General features: G+C 41.9%; 1 protein-coding gene across 6 annotated transcripts in view; it reads left to right on the top strand.

Annotated features, from left to right (window-relative positions):
• The window catches only part of sema5ba (sema domain, seven thrombospondin repeats (type 1 and type 1-like), transmembrane domain (TM) and short cytoplasmic domain, (semaphorin) 5Ba), a 174,211-nt gene extending 157,449 nt beyond the window's left edge, over positions 1-16,762 (top strand). For 3 of the 6 annotated variants that reach the window (XM_056388964.1, XM_056388963.1, XM_056388962.1), the window contains 6 exons: positions 3,049-3,219; positions 5,367-5,441; positions 5,959-6,096; positions 8,216-8,260; positions 9,881-10,086; positions 13,811-16,762. In XM_056388964.1, the coding sequence (XP_056244939.1) occupies positions 3,049-3,219; positions 5,367-5,441; positions 5,959-6,096; positions 8,216-8,260; positions 9,881-10,086; positions 13,811-13,987 (812 nt within the window). In that variant the 3' untranslated portion in view covers positions 13,988-16,762. The remainder of the gene's footprint in view (positions 1-3,048; positions 3,220-5,366; positions 5,442-5,958; positions 6,097-8,215; positions 8,261-9,880; positions 10,087-13,810) is intronic. The other 3 variants (XM_056388965.1, XM_056388966.1, XM_056388967.1) reach the window with 3 other exon arrangements.
• Positions 16,763-19,398: the final 2,636 nt, after the last annotated feature.

Below are 19,398 nucleotides of genomic sequence, written 5' to 3'. Positions count from 1 at the left end.
ATGCACACTGAGGCAGAAGTAGAGACAGAGACAGTGGGAGGTCAATGGTAAAATACTGCATAGTGGATCATTAGCTTCATTAGCTAATGGTTACCAGCAGCAGCAGCAGTGCAGGGAGAGTCCTTGAACAAATGAAGTTGTCTATTTCAAACTACTCATCAAACCATAATCAGCTGACCTAAAACTCTGCTGACCACAGGCTGCTGCACTGACAGGCTACACTTATTAAACCAGACCGAGGACAGGCATGCACACACGAGGGCTGAACTCCTCTTAAGAGGTCACCTTAAATAGTCATGGCTCGTACCTTATGAATTAATGATTCATTCTGTAGTGTATTTAAATGTCAGTTGTTATACATGAAAATATTTATTGGTTTGCTTAGCGACTGACACGTAGAACCTAAATAAGCCCAGGCGAGACGGCCAATCAGGAAGCCTTTTGCAATCAGTGTCACAAGTGCAGCCGGTCTCGGAGCGTCTGTCTCAGGTAGACACGCAGGTGAGAAGGACGAGGCCAGTGACAAAAGAGAGAATGAGTGTGAAATAGCAATTGATGATGAGATCAGAGAGAAGGATGGAGATAAAACAAATTACAGAGGAGATTGAAATGCGTGGTAGTGCATGTGCGGAGGAAGCAGGTTTCTGAGTGTGTGTGTGTGTTTGTGAGTGAGTGTGTAAGAGAAAGAGTCATTGAGTTAGTTGGTAATTCACAAGTCAGGTCTGTATTCTGAATCCCAAGTTCCACGGCATAATGTCAAACGAGCAACACTGTCCCTGCAGACTTCATATTTAAAGTAATTATTAATTCAGTATTCAACATGGCTTGGTTTTAAATCAACCACTATACTATAGAGCTTGTCCAATAAGTACTTATTGTGAGTGAAGTTCAAATCCTATCTGAAGTATTAACAAAGCCAGCCTCAAGTCACTTCAAGTGTACATTAGCAATACATTAGTTCTTCTTCAGGAGTGCAATTAAAGAGCCTTTAAACATCAGCTCAACACAGTTATTCTAAATCTTTCAAAGCAAGTCAAAGTCAAGCCTCAAGTCAGCTGACGAAGCCCGTTTCAAGTCTAACTTCAGTTCAAATCAATTTTCAAGTCATTCAGGACAAGTCAAAGTCACGTCTGAAGTCATTCCGAGTCACTCCTTTGTCAAGCATCAAGTCAGTCCGAGCCAAGACTCAAGTCTCAATTCACAGCTCAAAACACATTAAGTCTCCAGTCAATCCGAGTCAGCTCAGGTCAAGTCTGAGTTAAGACTTCAGCTAGAGGAGACAAGTCAGTCAGATCTAGTCTCAAGTCTCTACAGCTGTTGTTTGGAGGCGGCCAAACAAACACATGAAGGTTGGAAATGGAGCTGTAGTTGTGGCTGTGATCCAGTGCCAGAACATACCTAATTAGTATGCAAGAGATCACGATGCGATTCATTGTTCAACAGATTCATATTTGTGTGTCCTCTGACGACAGGAGCCTAGTTCTCTCCTGATAATGTTGTGAGTCTTTGGTTTTGAAACGATGTATTGTTCGTTTTGAGAGTTGATTATAAGTTGTTGCTAGACTTTCGATTCATTCTGCTGTGAAAACAATCAATACAGATGGTGTAATTGAAACAAGCACTGGGTAACAACTTACCCCCTAACGTCATCCTTAACCCTAGTGTCTGATATGACCCACAGTCTATGGATATGACAAGCCAGGTGTCTAGCTAGCACCAGGTGAAAACACAGCGAGAGGCATTCCACTCTGACCACGTTCTGACTTCATTATTCTGAGCAGGAGGACAGGCAAATAGCTATAAAAACAGTATGTCAGTCAGGTAGTCAGTGAGCCGCTCAGTAATTCAGTGAGTCAGACACTCAGCCAGTCAGCCAGGTAAACAGCCAGTTAGTCAGAGAGTCAGTCGGGCAGAGCGGTGGCTGGCTGTGAGAGCTAGTCAGAGTTAAGTGGCCACAGCCTGCTTCCTGCCTCTATGTCACACTAATCCACTCAGCTAATGGAGTTTTCTGCAGCGCTGCGATGTTACCTGGCAACGCTGCTTCTCTCTGTCAGTCAGACAGACATCAGCCATTCAACCAGCCAGTCAATTAGTCGGTCATGCTCCTCTGATTAGATCAGATTAAACATTAACGGTCCCCATGGAATGACTAAATAAATGCAACAGTAAAGACAGGACACGGCAAAGGCAAAGTAGACTATGATCAGCAAGAGAGCTAAACCTCAAAAAGATATTACAACTGTGGAAAACTAAGTGGTAAAATATATGAAATACAAAATGTATTGTGTATTGCATTGTGTGCAGGGCGCAGTAAGACAAACATGAATGAAAAATGTGTTTAAAATGAAAATGTGATCAGATTTCACATGAACAAGCATGAGAAGGAAAGTGAAAAAAATCGGTGAATGAACAGTTTTTATTTGACCCGATAAAGGTCTGAACAACATCTAAATATTTAAAAACAAGTTAAGGTGCCCGGGTGGTGCAACAGATATGAATTCTGCCTCAGGGTAAAAACACATTTTACTAGCAGCCCTGGGGAACATTCAGCTGGTGCAACCGGCAAATAACACAGAGCAAAAAGATACCAGCAGAGCAGGTTCAGGTCTAGGAGTCTTGTCAAGTCTTCATGAGCAAGTCTGTAAATACTGAACACCAATATGAAATGTTACTTGTATAAACAGAGTTTTTTTGTTCACATAGTTTAGAGTCTTTTAAATTGGCCAAATATTTAGATATTAAAGATGTTTTTATTGTTCTGGGATTTAATAGGTCAAAACTTAAGAAGTTAAGAATGTTTCTTTTTCTTTGAAGTCTTAAGGAAGTCAAGCATCACAGCCGCCAAGTCTTAAGTCATTGTGACATTCAAACTGAGCCCAAATCAATCCAGGCTTACTGAAGAAAATGTTTTTCCTGATAGCGTCTGCCACTAAGAAGAACATTAGTCTTAACTGGCAGCCAGGATAGTTTGGATTAGTGTGCGTCTCATCACATCTACAAAGGCAGCATGAGATTATGTTCTGTAACGTGTACGTGTGTGCGTTACAGTGAAAGGTGCGTGGTCCTGCTGGTCGTCCTGGTCTCAGTGCTCGGTGGGTTGTGGCGGCGGTCACTACCAACGCACGCGCTCTTGCAACAGCCCTGTGCCTTCCAACGGAGGGGACATCTGCATAGGACTGCACACAGAAGAGGCCCTGTGCAACACACACACCTGCGATGGTAAGGCCGCACATAAATTCAGAACCTAACCCTGTCATGCCACCATAGCTTGGTGTGCTTTCATCACACCTCCAGGCAGGCAGGCAGTCATCTCCCACACCGTGTCATTTCTGTGTTGTCCCATTTGCTAAATTGCTTCCTCCATCTTTTCCCACTGAATAAACCAGGTCATAGATGTATGAAAAAGATAAACAGAGTCCTGCTGAGAGAACAACCCATCCTCCCACCGTGTTTTTCCCACTGTGCTGCTGCTGCTGCAGCTCTGAGCGCCATGGCAACCTCTCTAGAAAGGTTTAAAAAGAGAGGCACTTGTGATGTATCAACCATATGGAAAATCTCACATGACTCATCTGAAGTTTTGAAAAGTCTGTGAATGTAAAGTGCGTGTTGGATATTGGTAGTAAAAAGCAAAAACACAGTATCGAGTTTATGTCTAACTTTCTAGGTCAAGCCAAGTTTTTGCACCAAAATAGATTTATTAACAGAACAATTATAAACAGAACAATGATTAACAGAACAATTAGTGAAAAACAGGAGTGATATGAAAGAATCTGTTAACTCATTTATTCTCTAAAGTTTGCAAAACGAACAAAAACAGCTTTTGTTAACTCTTATTTGCTAGTGAACTTTTATGCCATTGTTCCAGACCTACGACCTGTGTTGAGTCCACCTGCTCCAGGTAATCCACAGAACACACTGCCAACAGTTTTCATCCGAACTGTTTCCTCAGTAGAAAGCAAACTTAAAGAGGAGGCTCTGAGGAGCCTCCAGTTTAAGAGCGACATTTTTTTTTTTTTGCTTTTAAATGTTATTTAAATGGTATTTTTCAATGCTGTGAGCTCAACAAATGTAATTTCTTTTACCTCCATTGGAAGGAGACCAAAATATCAGAAGTGGATATCTTAAAGCCTTGAAAATTAAAAACAAAACTATCAAGAAACCACTGCAGGTAAATGTATTTTAGTCATTTGTATAAACTGATCCTTTAATAACATAACTAACGTATGATAAAACGTGAAACAGCAGGTGGCTTATGCTACAGTCGGGTTGAAATAAAATTTAATGTTCTAATGGTGTTAATTTTTTTGGGATTTGGACGTTAGCCCAAAGTCTCACATCATGTGATGATGAGATGTGAGATGTATAACAACGCCCTCCATGTTCCCCTCCCGTCTACTCCCATTTTGCTCGTTCAAGGACACTGAAATATTCATGAGAGATCTGCCTGCTAATCCGGGAAGAGAAAAAAGTCCAGTATCAGAACTCATAATAAAGAGTCTAGAGTTTAATATCAAACAGCCTTCAACGTTTTGTCACCACAGTGTGATTTTCATCTTTTTTTTCTTTTTTTATTCATTTTGATGGAAAACAAAAATTGGCTGTGGCAAATATCCATGGGGTGTTCACGTATATCTTTGAAAGTGTGTGTGTGTGTGTGTTTGTGTGTGTTTGTGTGTGTGTGTGTGTGTGCGTGCGTGCAGTGATGCGGATGATTTCTGCCTGAATTAAATGGTAGTTTCCCCTTAACTGTGGTTTTCCTCAGCTGCTTTTCATATTGAATCAGCCCAGCTGTCATTCACTGGGAGAGTAACGCTTACAGTCAGCCGTCCTGGTAATTACAAAGAAAGGTAAATGGCTTTCTGTCTTTTTCTCCTACTTTTGTCGAGATGCTAATCAGGCTCCTTTATCAGGTTAATGTTTTCCTGTTTGACGTGGACCAACACATCCCTTTGGGCCTGCGCCGATCGACTGTCTGCTAACAACCTCTCCAACCCCGATCTGTCTCCTTGTCCCGTACATTATTGACGGGCACGACATCAGTCATCTATCGGGGGTCCTCCTGGTGCCACTGCATGTGTAATTAGAGGCAAGCTGGCTGTCAGTCACAGGGATATTTGATGCCCCTGTTGCAGGTCATTTGATTAAAGTGTCCACCAGTAATGGAGGACAGCAGGAGGAACTGTCGGGACAGAATACTAACGAGGAGCCTCGGGCCTGACGCCGTTCCTTCTGACTCGACATGTGCGAATATGCAGGTCGTCTGGGTGACCAAAATAAATGGGAATAAATGAAGCAATTAAAGTGGGCTGTAGTGATGCACGGTTATTAAACATTTTTGAGGTGGACTGTGTGTTTTGTGTGTCTAGATGGTTGTGCCGCGAGAAGGGAACAGGTGGTGGAGACTGAGCAGCCTGTCGCTGAGCACCAGACTGATAGGGAAGGTAAAAGAGGCCTGTCCTGTGGCTCTACTCTGGCCCTCTCTGCCAAAACTGCACACTTGAGAGCACCCTGAATAACAAACCAGCTTTTTCATCAGCCTTTCATTGCAGTAGCCTGCGCTCCCTCCACTCCGGTGCTTTTAAATACAGGGTGAAAGAATGCAGCGAGTATGTGGTTCAAAGGGAGGACCGGAGAGTTGGGAATTTTCTCTTTCCTCTTGGGTAGGAGCCTTTGTTTACTGCTCGGTTGCCTGCTGCGGGGAAACGGCACTAAAGCTTGGCTCAGGAGACAAACATCTCCGCTATGCACTAAACAAACTCTCCACGGGTTTACTCTTCCAATCCTGTTTACATCACAAACACTTTTCGGTGTGTTTGGGGCCGTTTGGCTGGCCAGGAAGGGTTCGTGGCCGCGGGTGGCTACAGCCTGGGTGGGCGCGTTGGTTTCCAGGCTGTCTGAGTTTGGTGCGGCCTTCTGGTTGTCTGGGTTTGTATTGATTGTTCTTTTTTCTGTGTTTAGGTGGCTGGATGGCCTGGTCGCTGTGGTCGGCCTGTGATGATTCAGGCTTGCAGATGAGGAGTCGGGTGTGTGGTGCTCAGGGCAACACCCCCTGTGTGGGGAACAGCACTCAGCGCAGAGACTGCAATGAAATACCTGGTGAGTCAGTCAGCTCTCAGATACACAACCTGCATGTGCAGCCTCCTTTATGGGAGGTCAAGGTTGAATTCCTCTAGTGCGATGTTCTTTTGGCAAAATGTTGCGTTGACGACTTGTGTGAGACCTTTGCAGCCCTGAATATCTTGAAATACCCTGCATGCTTTCCATTTGTTTTATCATGCTTTTAGCTTGGCTTTGTTTTCGTTTTTTGCTGAGAGGCAACCTCTTTTACAGGAACACCCTGATCACATTCACTCACTTACACACATTCACACCTGAAAGCTGCTCACACCTGCCGGCCACTGAGCAGCTCCGCTGGAGCAGATGGGCTCAAGGGCAGCACAGTGATGTTATTATGGGAGGGCAAGCATCGCCTTTTCACTTTTCTGGTCCAGGAATCTTCCGGTCACAAGCTCCCTTCTCTAACCTCGAGGCTAACACTGCCTTTAGTTTTTGACACCTTCAAATAGAAACACGTAAGCTTGTACTTTCAGTGTGGAAAGCAAAGTACACATTGTGCTTGGGCTTGTTCGCCTTTTCAAAAATACAGATTGTCATCTGAGGGACATGAAAACTGTTGACAACAAAAGTAAACAGTTGAAAAAACAAACAGAAACCCCAGAAGGGTTAGGGTTTATATCATTCAAAGGAATAATTACATTGGACGAGAATGATTAGAACAATAATATAAGATCATATGATCCAATATAATTCCACTGAAAATTAAAAAATAGTGCTGATTTATCACCAAACCCTACGATCAACTAGTCCATTTATTGCCTAATAATTCCAGCACTAGTTTTTTACTATGATGTTTTAACTGTGCAAAGCGATTAAAACAAGAGGTAAACACACATCAGGTTATCATCAAACTTTTTTACTGCTTTATCATCCATCAGAGGTTTGACGACTTTGTGAGGTCAGACCGTGTAACTGTGGGAGGAGCTTCAGGCTCAGCCCACAATCCCTGCGTCCTCCTTTAGCATCATTCAGAAGCAGCAGCAGCAGCAGCTTGTGATTCTTGGGACACCTCGTCTGTCATTGTCAAATATTTACACAGTGTCATAGTCATTGAGTGTCAGCATGATCATCATCCTCACCATCCCTATCCACTCACGTCCACGCACACAAGCACCCAGTCGCTTGTGTGTGTGTGTGTGTGTGTGTGTGTGTATGTGTGTATGTGTGTGTGTGTGTGTGTGTGTGTGTGTGTGGTGTGTGTGTGTGTGTGTGTGTGTGTAGCCTGTTTGTGCACTAAACTCATCTGCTTCTGTTAATTAACGATAATTAAGTCCATGTGAATCCAACAAGTTAGCAGTTGACCCCGTTGGCCCCGGCGCACCTTGTTATGCTGATGACGATTTCAGAAAGTTTCTGCTGAAATGATCTTTCATGGCCTGCCAGAGCCGGCCTCTCCACACTCAGACTCCCTAATGAGTCCAGACGAAGGCGATTAATATTAATGGGTTGTCACAACACCAAATCACATCTAATTTCAGTGCAAATTTCAATGAGGCGATGGATGGATTTGTTAAGGTCACTGGCAGAGGGGAGGCGGCTGTGGAAGCTGAAGAATTAGGCCAAAAAATTAATCAGGAGATGTGGCACTGCAATTAAAACTGTTCTCACACACACACACACACACACACACTCACACACTCACACACACACATACCAACCCTCCCTGCTCCCTTCTTCTTACCTTCTTGGATATGTTAGGACAGGATGTGTAGGAGATTTAAATTATTGTCTTGACGTCAAGTGTCTGTAACAGCCGCTAGAGATTTTCAATACGACGGAGCAGAGCTGTTTTTTTTCACCCAACGGTCTATTTTTATTTAGAAAGTTGTGGAATTCACCGAAACAAATAAATCACCGTGGACCGTTTGCATAACATTTTAAATAACATTTCAATTTCTCATTCACTGTTTTTGTTTCTCCATGTGTCAACTCTCCTGGTGTTACAGTCGGTGGTTGTTGTGTTCTGAAGGCTGTTTCTCCAGGGACTGTGTATGTGTGTGTGTGTGTGTGTGTGTGTGTGTGTGTGTGTGTGTGTGTGCATGTGTGTGTGTGTGCATGCATGTGTGTGTCTGACCCTGTGTTCCTCTCCTCTCTGCAGTCATTCTCCCTGCATCTGGTTTTGATAAGGACAAACACTGTGGAGGTAAGTGGATTAACAGCTGCCTTCGCTTTGTTTCTGTGTGCACGTTAGGGTTTTTGTTTATTTTTATGCCCCTGTATGTCTCCACAGATGTCTGTCCACGATGTGAGTTTTCATACATTTATATGTGCATCTTCGTGCATGTGTTTATTTCAGTCTGTGCAAAACTCTAACAATCAGGAGGCGGAAAGAAACGGGAAGGGGCCGCAGGTTGAATAACTATAAAGAAATGCCTGACTCACATCGTCATAAATTACTGATCGGTAATACAAAACCAAAATTACAAACCCAAGTGCACATCCCTGTCCTTGAAAAGACAGATCAACAAAAAAGAGATGCCAATGTCATAGCCCTTGTAAAGTTACTGCTGTATTCCATCATAAGAAGAAAAAAAGAGGTTACGTTTAACCTAACTATCTAATAGCTCAGTCACTTGCGTCAGAGAACTGGCCACTCATACTGAAGCGGCTCTTTGAAGGAGCAGTGAAAGAATCCAAGGACTTTGCTGAGAGACCTAATCCCCCCCTTAAACACATACATGAGTGTTACGCTTTGGTTAATTCAACCGAATAGAAAACTTGGACGAGGTTTTTGTTTGGCGAAAGCTGTGACGGCAAACAACGTTGGCATGAGCGTTACCAACAGAGTAATATTGAGGAGCGCCAGGTAATATTGGCCTGAGCAGTCCACCTGTATGAATAATTCTGCAAAGGCTCGTTTCTCAGCTAAATTTATTCAGAGTCTGATTTTTGGAGCATTTGACAATGTTTCCAGGGTGAAAATTGGAAGCCAAGAACAGTGACGACCCGATAATTTAATCAAGTGTTGGAAGAGACTTTGAGTGAAGTAGTGAATTTTTAATTATTGGTTCTACTTTCTTGTTTTCCTCCCTTTTTCTTTATTGGACAGCTTACAGTGTAAATAAAGCCAGAATATGTGGAGGGTGGAGAGATATGACATGCAACAGATGTTTGAATTAAACTGGGGGAGTAACGTTAGGATTATATGGTGTCTTAACCATTAAGCCACCGGATATTGTTTTGCCTATTTAAGATCTGTCTTAATCTAATTCAGAGTGAGGATTGTGATAAATCTTGTACAAGAAGCAGGTTTTTTCAAAAGAGAATAATGTAGTGGAGTTTTGGTTAAAGCACTGGACACAGACGCTGATCGAGCTAGAGATTAATAAAAAAGATTATTATTGATCAATAATGGGAAAGGGTTGACACAAAGTTTAATCATTCCCTGTCCCAACAGCACAGAGTCGGGCTGAGCCGTTCATACAGCAAGGGACAAAGAAATGAACGCAGATTGGTTAAGATACATATCAGCTTATGATTACAACACCCACAAGATATACATACATACATACAGACGTCTCCTTAACCTCTGAACCCGGACCTCCTAAAGCATGAACAGTGGGCTTCCTCAATGCATAACAAAAGCACATTTATTTCTAATAACACAATCAATATCATAGGAGAAACTCAACTGAATGAGTCGTCAACTAATGATGGTAAATTAAAAATGATAAACCGCCAATTTAATCTTCTATCACATTCACAGTGCAGCACTGTATGCTGACGCTTTAATGACGCCCCGTGTATCTGCTTCATTTCCCAGCGTTCACCTCCATCCACCTAATCGCCACCGGTGTGTCTTGTTTCCTCGGGGCGGGGCTGCTGTCCTTCCTGATCTACGTCTACTGTCAACGTTTCCACAAGCCCTCGCAGGAGTCTGCCGTCATTCACCCCACCACCCCGAACCACCTCAACTATAAGGGCAACACCACGCCAAAGAACGAGAAGTACACGCCCATGGAGTTCAAGGTACGTGATCATCAGAGGGCTTCGTTTCTAAATATTTAACAGATGAAAGTAAAAGGGACTGTTTACCTGGTCTTACTCACATGCACAAACACACCCAATGTTAATGTTGAGGATTCAAGGGCAGTGAATGTGATTCATGTTTTATTTAGAGCCTTTATTCATGCATTTATCTCAATAGAGCGCTAACCACAGAAGATGAATTACTGTTCATTTTTATTCCTCCTTGCTCTTATACAGAACTTATAGGCTTTAAGCCTTTCTACCTGCCCACAAACCAAGTCCTTATTAATGGGCCCCATTAACTTTCTAAAGCATTAGTCAGCCCTTGACCTCCCCTCTGCTATCGCTCTACTGTGCATTCACATTTACAGCAAGTCAAGAAACTGTTTTCACCGGAGATTCACAGACTTTCAGTGCAAAGTTATGTCCTGTTCTCTGCGATTTCTGTTGTTTGCTCCCTAACCGATCGCTGATTCAGGGAGATGATTGATTTTCCTGTCACTGTAAAGTGCTTCAAAGCAAGCTTGTGATAAACAGCTGGGTTCAGTTTGATCTTTGTCACCACCATTTCATTTTTTGTCAGCATGGACGCTCCAGGCTTTTTTCTCCTAATCACTGATTTAAGTTAATTAAATTCTCTGATCTTACACCAACCACTTTTGTCTCATGACTGTTGCCCACGTTGTTTTCCCAAGTTGAACTTGATACTCCAAAATATATTATTCTGCATTTCAGAAGCAGCACAGTGATTCATTTCTTTCTCTTATATTCGGTCACATCATCCAAAATCAGCGACTGCATCCGTCTTACCTTGAGAGTGTTGGACAGGTCGCCGTCGCTGCTGAGTCTCTGTGGTCACAGATCAGCTCAGATCATGAAACGATATAACAAACAGATGTTTTGACATCGCTTTCAGACACATAGTGAACATGCCTATCAGGAGACGACATCACATTTCCTGTTGACACTAATCCATCGCGCCTTACACACTTGTTGCATCTCAGACTGCACTGTGAGGTGATTGTCATGGCTTCCTCTGCAAAACTGCATTTTGGGTGAAAATGTGTTTTTTGATGTATAACAGCTTCCTGATCCAACGACACAGTCGACAGAACCATTTAGAGTCTGTGGGGCTTCATGTTATGTTAAACTAATACTGTGGATCAGGAAGTGAAAACACTGTTTGACTGACCCTGATGATGTCATCAGGGTTATATCACGCTGAGCTTGAGGATATTTGACAGAAAGCCTGAGTTAAAGAAAAAAGCTGTGCTGTTTAAAGCCCATACAGTAGCTGGGTGCAAGCTGGTGCTGTTGGCGCTGTGCTGCTGGTGTGCAGGGTTACTGGGAGGATGTTTGAATGCACAAGAGAAATGTGTAAAGCAGTCATTCAAACGACATTTGGATTATGTCATTTAAAAAAAAAAAAAAAAAAAAGTTGATGTAATTATGTCTCCTCTTTTTTCATCAATGAATATAGAGATTTCGATTGATATTGTCACCATTTTTGTTTTTAAAGTCATTTTTTGGCCATTTTTGCCTTTATTAGAACCAGTCGAGATAGACAGGAAACTGGAGGCGGGAGGAGGGGAACGACATGCAGCGGGAGTCAAACCGGGGACTCTCTGCTTCATCATGGGGAAAAGAGGTTGAATGTATTTCATCACGATTCACATTAATGAAGTTAACACTAGCTGGTAGACTACTGTTTACCCCACAATCATCAAGGTGTATAAAATAAAATTAGTGTCACTGTGTTTGTGAACTTTTCTGTAAAATCCTGTCTTAGATATTATAAACGGCTGTGTGGTGTTTTGGCAGCTGATAGGCCTTCACTTTATGGACGTATTATTCAAACAGCACTTTCTGGATTGCATTTCATCTTCTAAATGGCACCCCCTGCTTTTGTTTTAACCCAGAGCTATTTTCGGTGTCTGACATCAGCTATCAAGTGCCAGCAGGGATTCATCTTAACCTTTGCTATCAATGAAGCCGTACCTAAAGATCCTACCAAAGCGTGGCAGGAACATGGTGCCCAACCACAACGACCCGTCCCCGTCTTTTTGATCGCGTCAGCCTCCTGACACTTGCCGTCCTTGCCGTTGTTGTTGCTGGTGTGTGGACACCGCGCTGACAGCCGCTGTGGTGTTGAGAGCCTGAACTCATTAGCTTTAATGACCAGAGGGGGCGGCCAGCCTATGCTGGATCTGCAGCCGATGTCACTGTGCTCCACTACAGCGCTGTTTATCCAGCAGGTTCCCTCTCCTCCAGGCCAATTTATGATGCCCAGCGTTGTGTATTTCACCGACTCTAACCTGATTATCTTCCTGCCTCAGTCCCCAGAGCTATTCAGATGGATTACATTAGTCTAATGCTTCCCCTGGAAAGTGTTTCACCTTATGTTCAGCTTTTACCAAGACTCAGCAATTGCATTAGAATAAAATGTGGGTTTTAGACTTGTTTTTATTTAAGAGAGCTGCAGTGAATTCCTTCCATCTCGTATATTAGTGTATTGAGTAAGCTTGACATGAACTAAATTAAATTTGTTCAATTGGTTTGCTTTGGTTATGAATACACTTGCAGCACACAAGCTATAACCTCAACACTAGTGCAGGTATTTTATTCATCTGCAGGGCAAGAATAAAACACACTGTAAACAATCTCTATCAGTTCTGGCTATAATTAAGTCCTCAAAACTTTATTTTCAGATAATAACTGAAAACATCTTCCAATGAAAAACCCAACCCTCGCCCTTGTTTACAGGATTTTCCTGAAATGAGAGTCTGTATCCAGTGTTTCCCTTGGGTGGCTGCTTTGTAGCTGTAACAGCAGGAGAGCTGTGAGTGCGAGGGCCAAGACCAGCCTCCCTGCCGTCAGCAGCAGACACCCTCGCCAGATTGAGTGCATTTAAAAAACATATTTTGGGCCTGACTTTCAAACGTTTGGGGTCGGTGTCTGTCCATCTTTGGTTTTCTAACACTTGTTGGAAAGCTTTTATTGCACTTAACGTAACGAGTTGTCAACCTGTCTCTCCTCTGCTGTGTGTAGGGAGAAGACACACACACACACACACACACACACACACACACACACACACACACACACAGTGAAATAGAAAGCAGAGGAGAGGAGACTGTACGTGACCGTTAATGACAGCAAAACGCAGTAGAGACTCTCACACTCAGCTGAAATGAAACAAGTGCACATAAATTAGGTAAATGACTTAAATAGAATATCTTGTTTTTTAAATTTTGGTTTCTTGGGGGAGGCGGGATGTGACTGTAGAGGAGACTGGTATCTTAGAATAGAATAAGCAGATATTTTAGGAAATACGTGACAGCTGATTGTCATTGGAAACAGGTTGAAGTATTTTGTTGCTTTGGCAGGTTTTATTTTAGAGGATCAGTTCAACATTTTGGAATACGCTTATTCGCTTTCTTGTATGGTTAATATGAAGCTACAGCAAGTGGACAGTTAGCTTAGCACAAAGGAAAACAGCTAGCCTGTCCAGAGTCCCAAAAATTTAAAATCTAGAGCTATTCCTTAAAGACAAACTTAAAAAACTTGATTAGACACAGAAAATCTTTTAGCAGGACAGATATGTTTTCCTCGTCAGAGTTAATTCAGTCAATTTTTTTGAAAATATTCATGAATATTACATGTGATGGATAAGCTGTAAGAGTGGAGAGTTTAATCCAACTTTTTTTCTCTGCTGTCATTCCAGACACTGAACAAAAACAACTTGCTGCCAGATGAAAGATCCAACTTCTACCCAACACCGCTGCAGCAGACGAACGTCTACACCACCACCTACTATCCCACAGCGCTCGGCAAGTTCGACTACCAGCCCAACTCCTCCCCTTCGCCATGCAGGACCTACAACCACAGCAACAACAGCTGAGACACGCCCCACAACTGGCTCTCCTGCTCCCCCGCCCCCCCTGCCGCCGCCCCAAACGAACACCACCCCAATGCCATGGTGACATAACTGAACCGACATGAACTGAAATGTTTCTCAGAGCCAGAGGTTCCTCCGTTCGCCATCGCCCCTCTCCTCACCCCCGTAGTCTCTTCCGCATGGTAGGGTTTGTGTTTTCAAGGGCGTTTCTGGAACTTTCCATTAGAAGACGTGGGTTTGGACAACAATGCCCATGTCCTGGTGCAGTCAGGGACTGATGCAACCAGCTCGGGGGTGTTATTTTAAGGGCCTGACTTGACAAAGCAGTGTCAACCCGGAGCTTCGTCTTCATGTGGGGATCCAGTGGAAAACGATGAGTCATGGCTTTAGACTGATTAATGTGACCTGAACACCTCAGCGCAGGTGCTGAGTCTAGAATCCACAATTGCAGAAAAGAACGAGAACAGAACATTTAAAAAAAAAAAAAAATCCATTTCTCTGGAATTGGGTCACCGCTTTACGCCTCTCCATTTCAAGCCCCATTCTCAGCCTGTAATGAACTTGGAGTCCCTCGACAACAAAAGCAGTTACTGAGAACAAACAGCGCATATCATTACATCCTTGCCACACAGCACGGCACGAGAGAGCAACAACAAAAGAGAAAACTCAATGAAGTCGATGATGAAATAAATTAGAGATCAATATCAGCTTGGTTCTTCGGGAGCGGATGCACACCCTGCATTGTTGGAATTTCACGTGACAGAAAAGATAAGAACTTCAGAGTCGATTTAGTGTTTGAATGGATGTTTGGAGGAGTCGCAACGCTAAACATCAGCCTGAGGTGGAGAGAAATAATCTCTAAAATCTGCCTGTGATCGGAGTCACGCCTTTTGCGGACAAGGACGTTCATTCGTAGAGTCGAAGCAAGGGGGGTTGTGGGACGCGGTCTGAAATGTACATAAAGCTTTGGGAATGCCTTGGGTGCCTGTATGCAATAGAGGGCAGGGGCGAGGTTTGTTTCCTTTCTATTTCTTCTGTTTTATTTTTTCCCAAGAACAATAAAGACTTCTGAAAGAGAATTGATTGATTCTCCAATTGATTCTCCAAAGGATGCATCAATTCTACTGAGTGTTAAATAGCTCGGTGGTCATATCAAATATGGCCAGTGTGCTGAACAACTGGATTGGGTTTTCTATGATGGTAGAATAAGCTAGTAGACTGGCACTTGTTCTTTTTTTTTTTCTTTTTTTTTAGTGTTTGTTTTTTAAGATAATTGTTTTATGCTCTGATGAGCTGTAGCATAGGAGGACATATTTTGTTAAATAAGATATAGCTGATTAATTGTTGTTTCTCTAATTTCACTTCAATGAACAAACACATTCCTTTTGCTTTCTTGATTTTTTTTTTAAACAGTTTGTCGCATCTTCAATACCTGAAATGTTAACACGAAGAAAAAGATTACTGATATGGTTTTTACAAAAAAAATTATTGTAACAAAACATTTATTTGGCCCTGCTTGAAAAAGAAGAACAAAAAAACACAAAAAAAAGTAAATTATGCTTGCTTAGAAGTTTGCCTGTGTGAAGATCAAACTGAGTGCATGTGTGTGTAGATGTGTGTACATGCAAACACATGTACTCTATGTGTGTCTGTATGCCTGAATGAGCAAAGGGGTGTAACTGTATTTTGTACAATGTAAATGCTTTCATACATATGACTATATATGAGAAGACATTTGTTTTGTTTTTGTTTTATTCTTTGGTGCATTTTGTTTCCACATTCTGTCACTGACACTCCAGGCACTCTACTGGTTTTTCTATATTTCATGTATGAGATGTTAATCATTGTAAGTTAAAGCATCGCACCTCTGGTTCCCACAGAGGTGGAACAGACTCTATTTATAGTCAAAGCTTGGTTTATAAAAGGGCATTTTCACAGCTATATTTTATTATTATTGCCTGATCGATGAATGCTAACCCAGCAATGCTTTTCACATCAGCTACTGTACATGCACGAGATGAGAGCTCTATCTGTATATAGGAGCGACAGCCTTCTGCAGCCCATCTAATGACCCTGAAGAGGATCGTGTAAATGTATCTGTATATTGTATAGCTAACACTGTTTGTTTAAAAAAAAAGCCTTATAGTTGTTTAAAAAAAAAAAAAAAAAAAAGTGCAGCAGCTAAGTACACACCAACCATGAGGTTTGTTTGGGGACAGAGCTCCACAATGTGACCCAACTGCCTGTGGCTTACGACCTTTCCCAGCTGCTCAAACATCAAATTTCCAGAGAGACACATGAACCCCGGCTGAAAATAACTCAGCATAGCACTGATAATATGAGAGAGTATCAAATAGTACAGACAGCTTCTGAATTCAGAATTCAGAAGTCGGCTTTTTGATCAAAGCTAACCCTCTATTGGCCTGTTGTGAAAGCCTGCCGTCTGATTGGTCAATTTTGAGCTCTGTCCCCTGCGATGTGAGGCTCTGTGCCCTTCTATGCAACTTACCAGGTGTACTGTTAGACCTGTCATGTAGACTGTAATCACTGCCTTTTAGACACTGTGAATTTTTTGGTACCCTATATTTTTGTATATTGTACATTATAAAGGATAATAAACCTTGATGCCAACGCACCCGGTGTGGCTAGTAAGCTCTGTTGGAGTTACAGTTTTGGGGAGGATTTGAATTTTTTTTTTTTTTTTTTTTTTAAAGGCTGACATTTGTGGTATTTTTAAACTGAAGGTGTCAATAAAGAGTTGAAGATGGTGCGGTCTGACCTCTCTGCAGATATCTATATATATCTTTCTCAGTGGTTTGTCCTACTCTCTGCCAGTTGGCTCCGGAGCTTCTTCAGCTGTGCAGGAGTGAATAAAGTCTGTGCCACTGTAAGTCAATAGAGTATGTCTCATGAAGATGTGTAAGGTTCAGTCAGAAAGACAGCTTCTCCCTTCTCTCCTCCTTTAATCATTACTCCATCTAAACCAAACACTACCTTGCCACTAATTAAAATTCAAAAGTTTCAAAAAGAGTGAACCCCCCTGGTTCACTCCATCCATCAGAAAGGCTAAAACTCCCCTCTCGTAAACACACAGGAGCCAATTACCCGACTTTGTGCTCTGCTGTCAACCAGCCCAAGGCTCATACTTTGGAATACGGTAATCACAAAAAGCGAATGTCTACACACTGTCTACACTTGTGGACAGTGTCTCTGCTCATAACAGTTTGTTGGCAGCTATTTGCAGAAATAGCACTTGAGAAATGAATAATAAGGTTAGTGTTCAACACTCTATCAACACTTCCCCTGAAGAGACCAACAACACGACATTTTATTTTATATCTGTTTAGTGATCAACTGTTGTAGCTGCTGCCTTTGAGCCATAAACATGGCTGTAGCAAGTCCATGTGCGACCTTGTCCTTGCTGCTGCACCTTCTGGTATGAATTGGTGGGACAGTGTGGAACGTGTTAGACCCTCCAGAAGCTCATCACTGACAGGGGAACTGAGGAGCTTGCAGAGGGGACTGGACTTCCTGACAGGGATACAAGTAATAAAAGTAAACAAAATTAACATTAGTCTTAGCCTTTATAAGAAACTATTTTTTCTCTAAATGTCTATACGGGCATATTAGAGATATGCTTCTACACGTTCGGACACGTGTCACTGAAGTGCATCCTTTCCCTTCATCCCCAGAACAAATGATTGCAGTGCTGGAATCCTTCACTGTATGAGAAGAGGGGAGATGGATGGCACAAATGAGCCAAGTAGTCAGGGTGTGTCCAGCAGAGTGCCTGTGGATCACTGCTGGTGCCAGTGGCCTAGACACCAGCACTCTATCATGACACCACAATGATTCTGCTGTTGTGCAGAATATCAAGATCAAAGCTGGAGAACAGCTACTATCACACAGGACAGGAAAAGACACTCAATGAAATCATAAAACATTCTGTGTGCACCCTCACATAAATAACTGAGTGTACGGTTTGTTTTTTACACAAGAGCAACTATATCATGGGCTGAGAGCAGCTCACCCCTCATCCCCTAAAACACGCACATGCACACAGATGTGTACACACGCACACAAGTTCACATGTTTCTACTGTGTATGTCCTTCTCATTCAGCCCAAGCTGCACCTCTCAATTAGAGAGAGCAGCCTCTATGCAGTTTTATTAATGGTCGCAGTGAAAGCATTAATCAGTTGGTATTCTGCTGACAGACAGATGCAATGATTGGCACTCTGGCAGGGAGCCAGAAGGAGGTCGCCAAGAGGAGGCTGTGGGCTGGAAAGAGGCCGCTCAGATAAAACAGTAGAGGAATACGGGCGGAGACGACGGCAAAGGACACGCGCTCGATTTTATAATTCACCCTCTGTGTGACAGTGAAGAATTAAAATGACAGTGAAAAGGAGACAGGGAAAACACTAGCTTTGGCTTTATGATGATCGCCAAGGGAGTAGGTTTGCTTAAGGATGGAAGTTTGGAGTAAAGTAATATTAGATCATTCCAATGTGACAACAACATCTCTCTCCAGGCTAGCAGTCAGGTTGGTAGCAGGAGTAAACATGATATGGTGGATATATGTATGTATGTGTTTAATTTCTGTCAAAAAAATCCCATTAAAATTTTACCATGACTAAAATGAATTTTTTTTATGCCTTACTGTACTATGACTTTTTAGCACCTTACTATAAAATTATGTTTATATGCCTTTATATACTATGGTGTTTTTATGCCTTATTATACTATGATGTTTTTGTGACTTGATATACAAAGTCATTTTTATGCGGTACTATACTTAGACGTTTTTAAGCCTTACTATACTATGATGTTTTCAGACATTTTTATAGTTTACTATACCATAAAATGTTTCATGACATTTCATGCGTGTGCCTGTGCATTTACGTTTTTATGCCTTACTATACTATAACATTTTTTAATATTTTTAAACCTTATTATACTGTGACGTTTTTTTCACGTTTTTATGCCTTACTATACTATGATGTTTTTTCACGTTTTTTTGGTTTACTATACGGTGAGGTTTTTTCACGTTTTTATGCCTTAATATACTATAACATTTTTCAATATTTTTAAACCTTACTATACTGTGATGTTTTTTGATATTTTTAAGCCTTACTATAGTATGACTTTTTATGACATATTATGCCATACTATATACTTATGTCGTTTTTTAATTCCTTTCTATACTATGACGTTTTTATGAAGTTTTGTGCCTTACTATATTATGAGGTTTTCACGCCTTACTATATTATGAAATTTTTTGAAATTTTTATGCCTTACTATAATATAACATTTTATGACGTTTTTATGCCTTGTTATACTATGACATTTTTGGACGTTTTTATGCCTTTCTATACTATGATTTTTTGTGACATATTATGCCTTACTATACTATGA

Source organism: Seriola aureovittata, chromosome 11 (assembly GCF_021018895.1).
Source record: "Seriola aureovittata isolate HTS-2021-v1 ecotype China chromosome 11, ASM2101889v1, whole genome shotgun sequence".
Classification (NCBI taxonomy): domain Eukaryota; kingdom Metazoa; phylum Chordata; class Actinopteri; order Carangiformes; family Carangidae; genus Seriola; species Seriola aureovittata.
The sequence above is the reverse complement of the archived record's forward strand: the minus strand, read 5'-3'. Positions and strand labels throughout refer to the sequence as shown.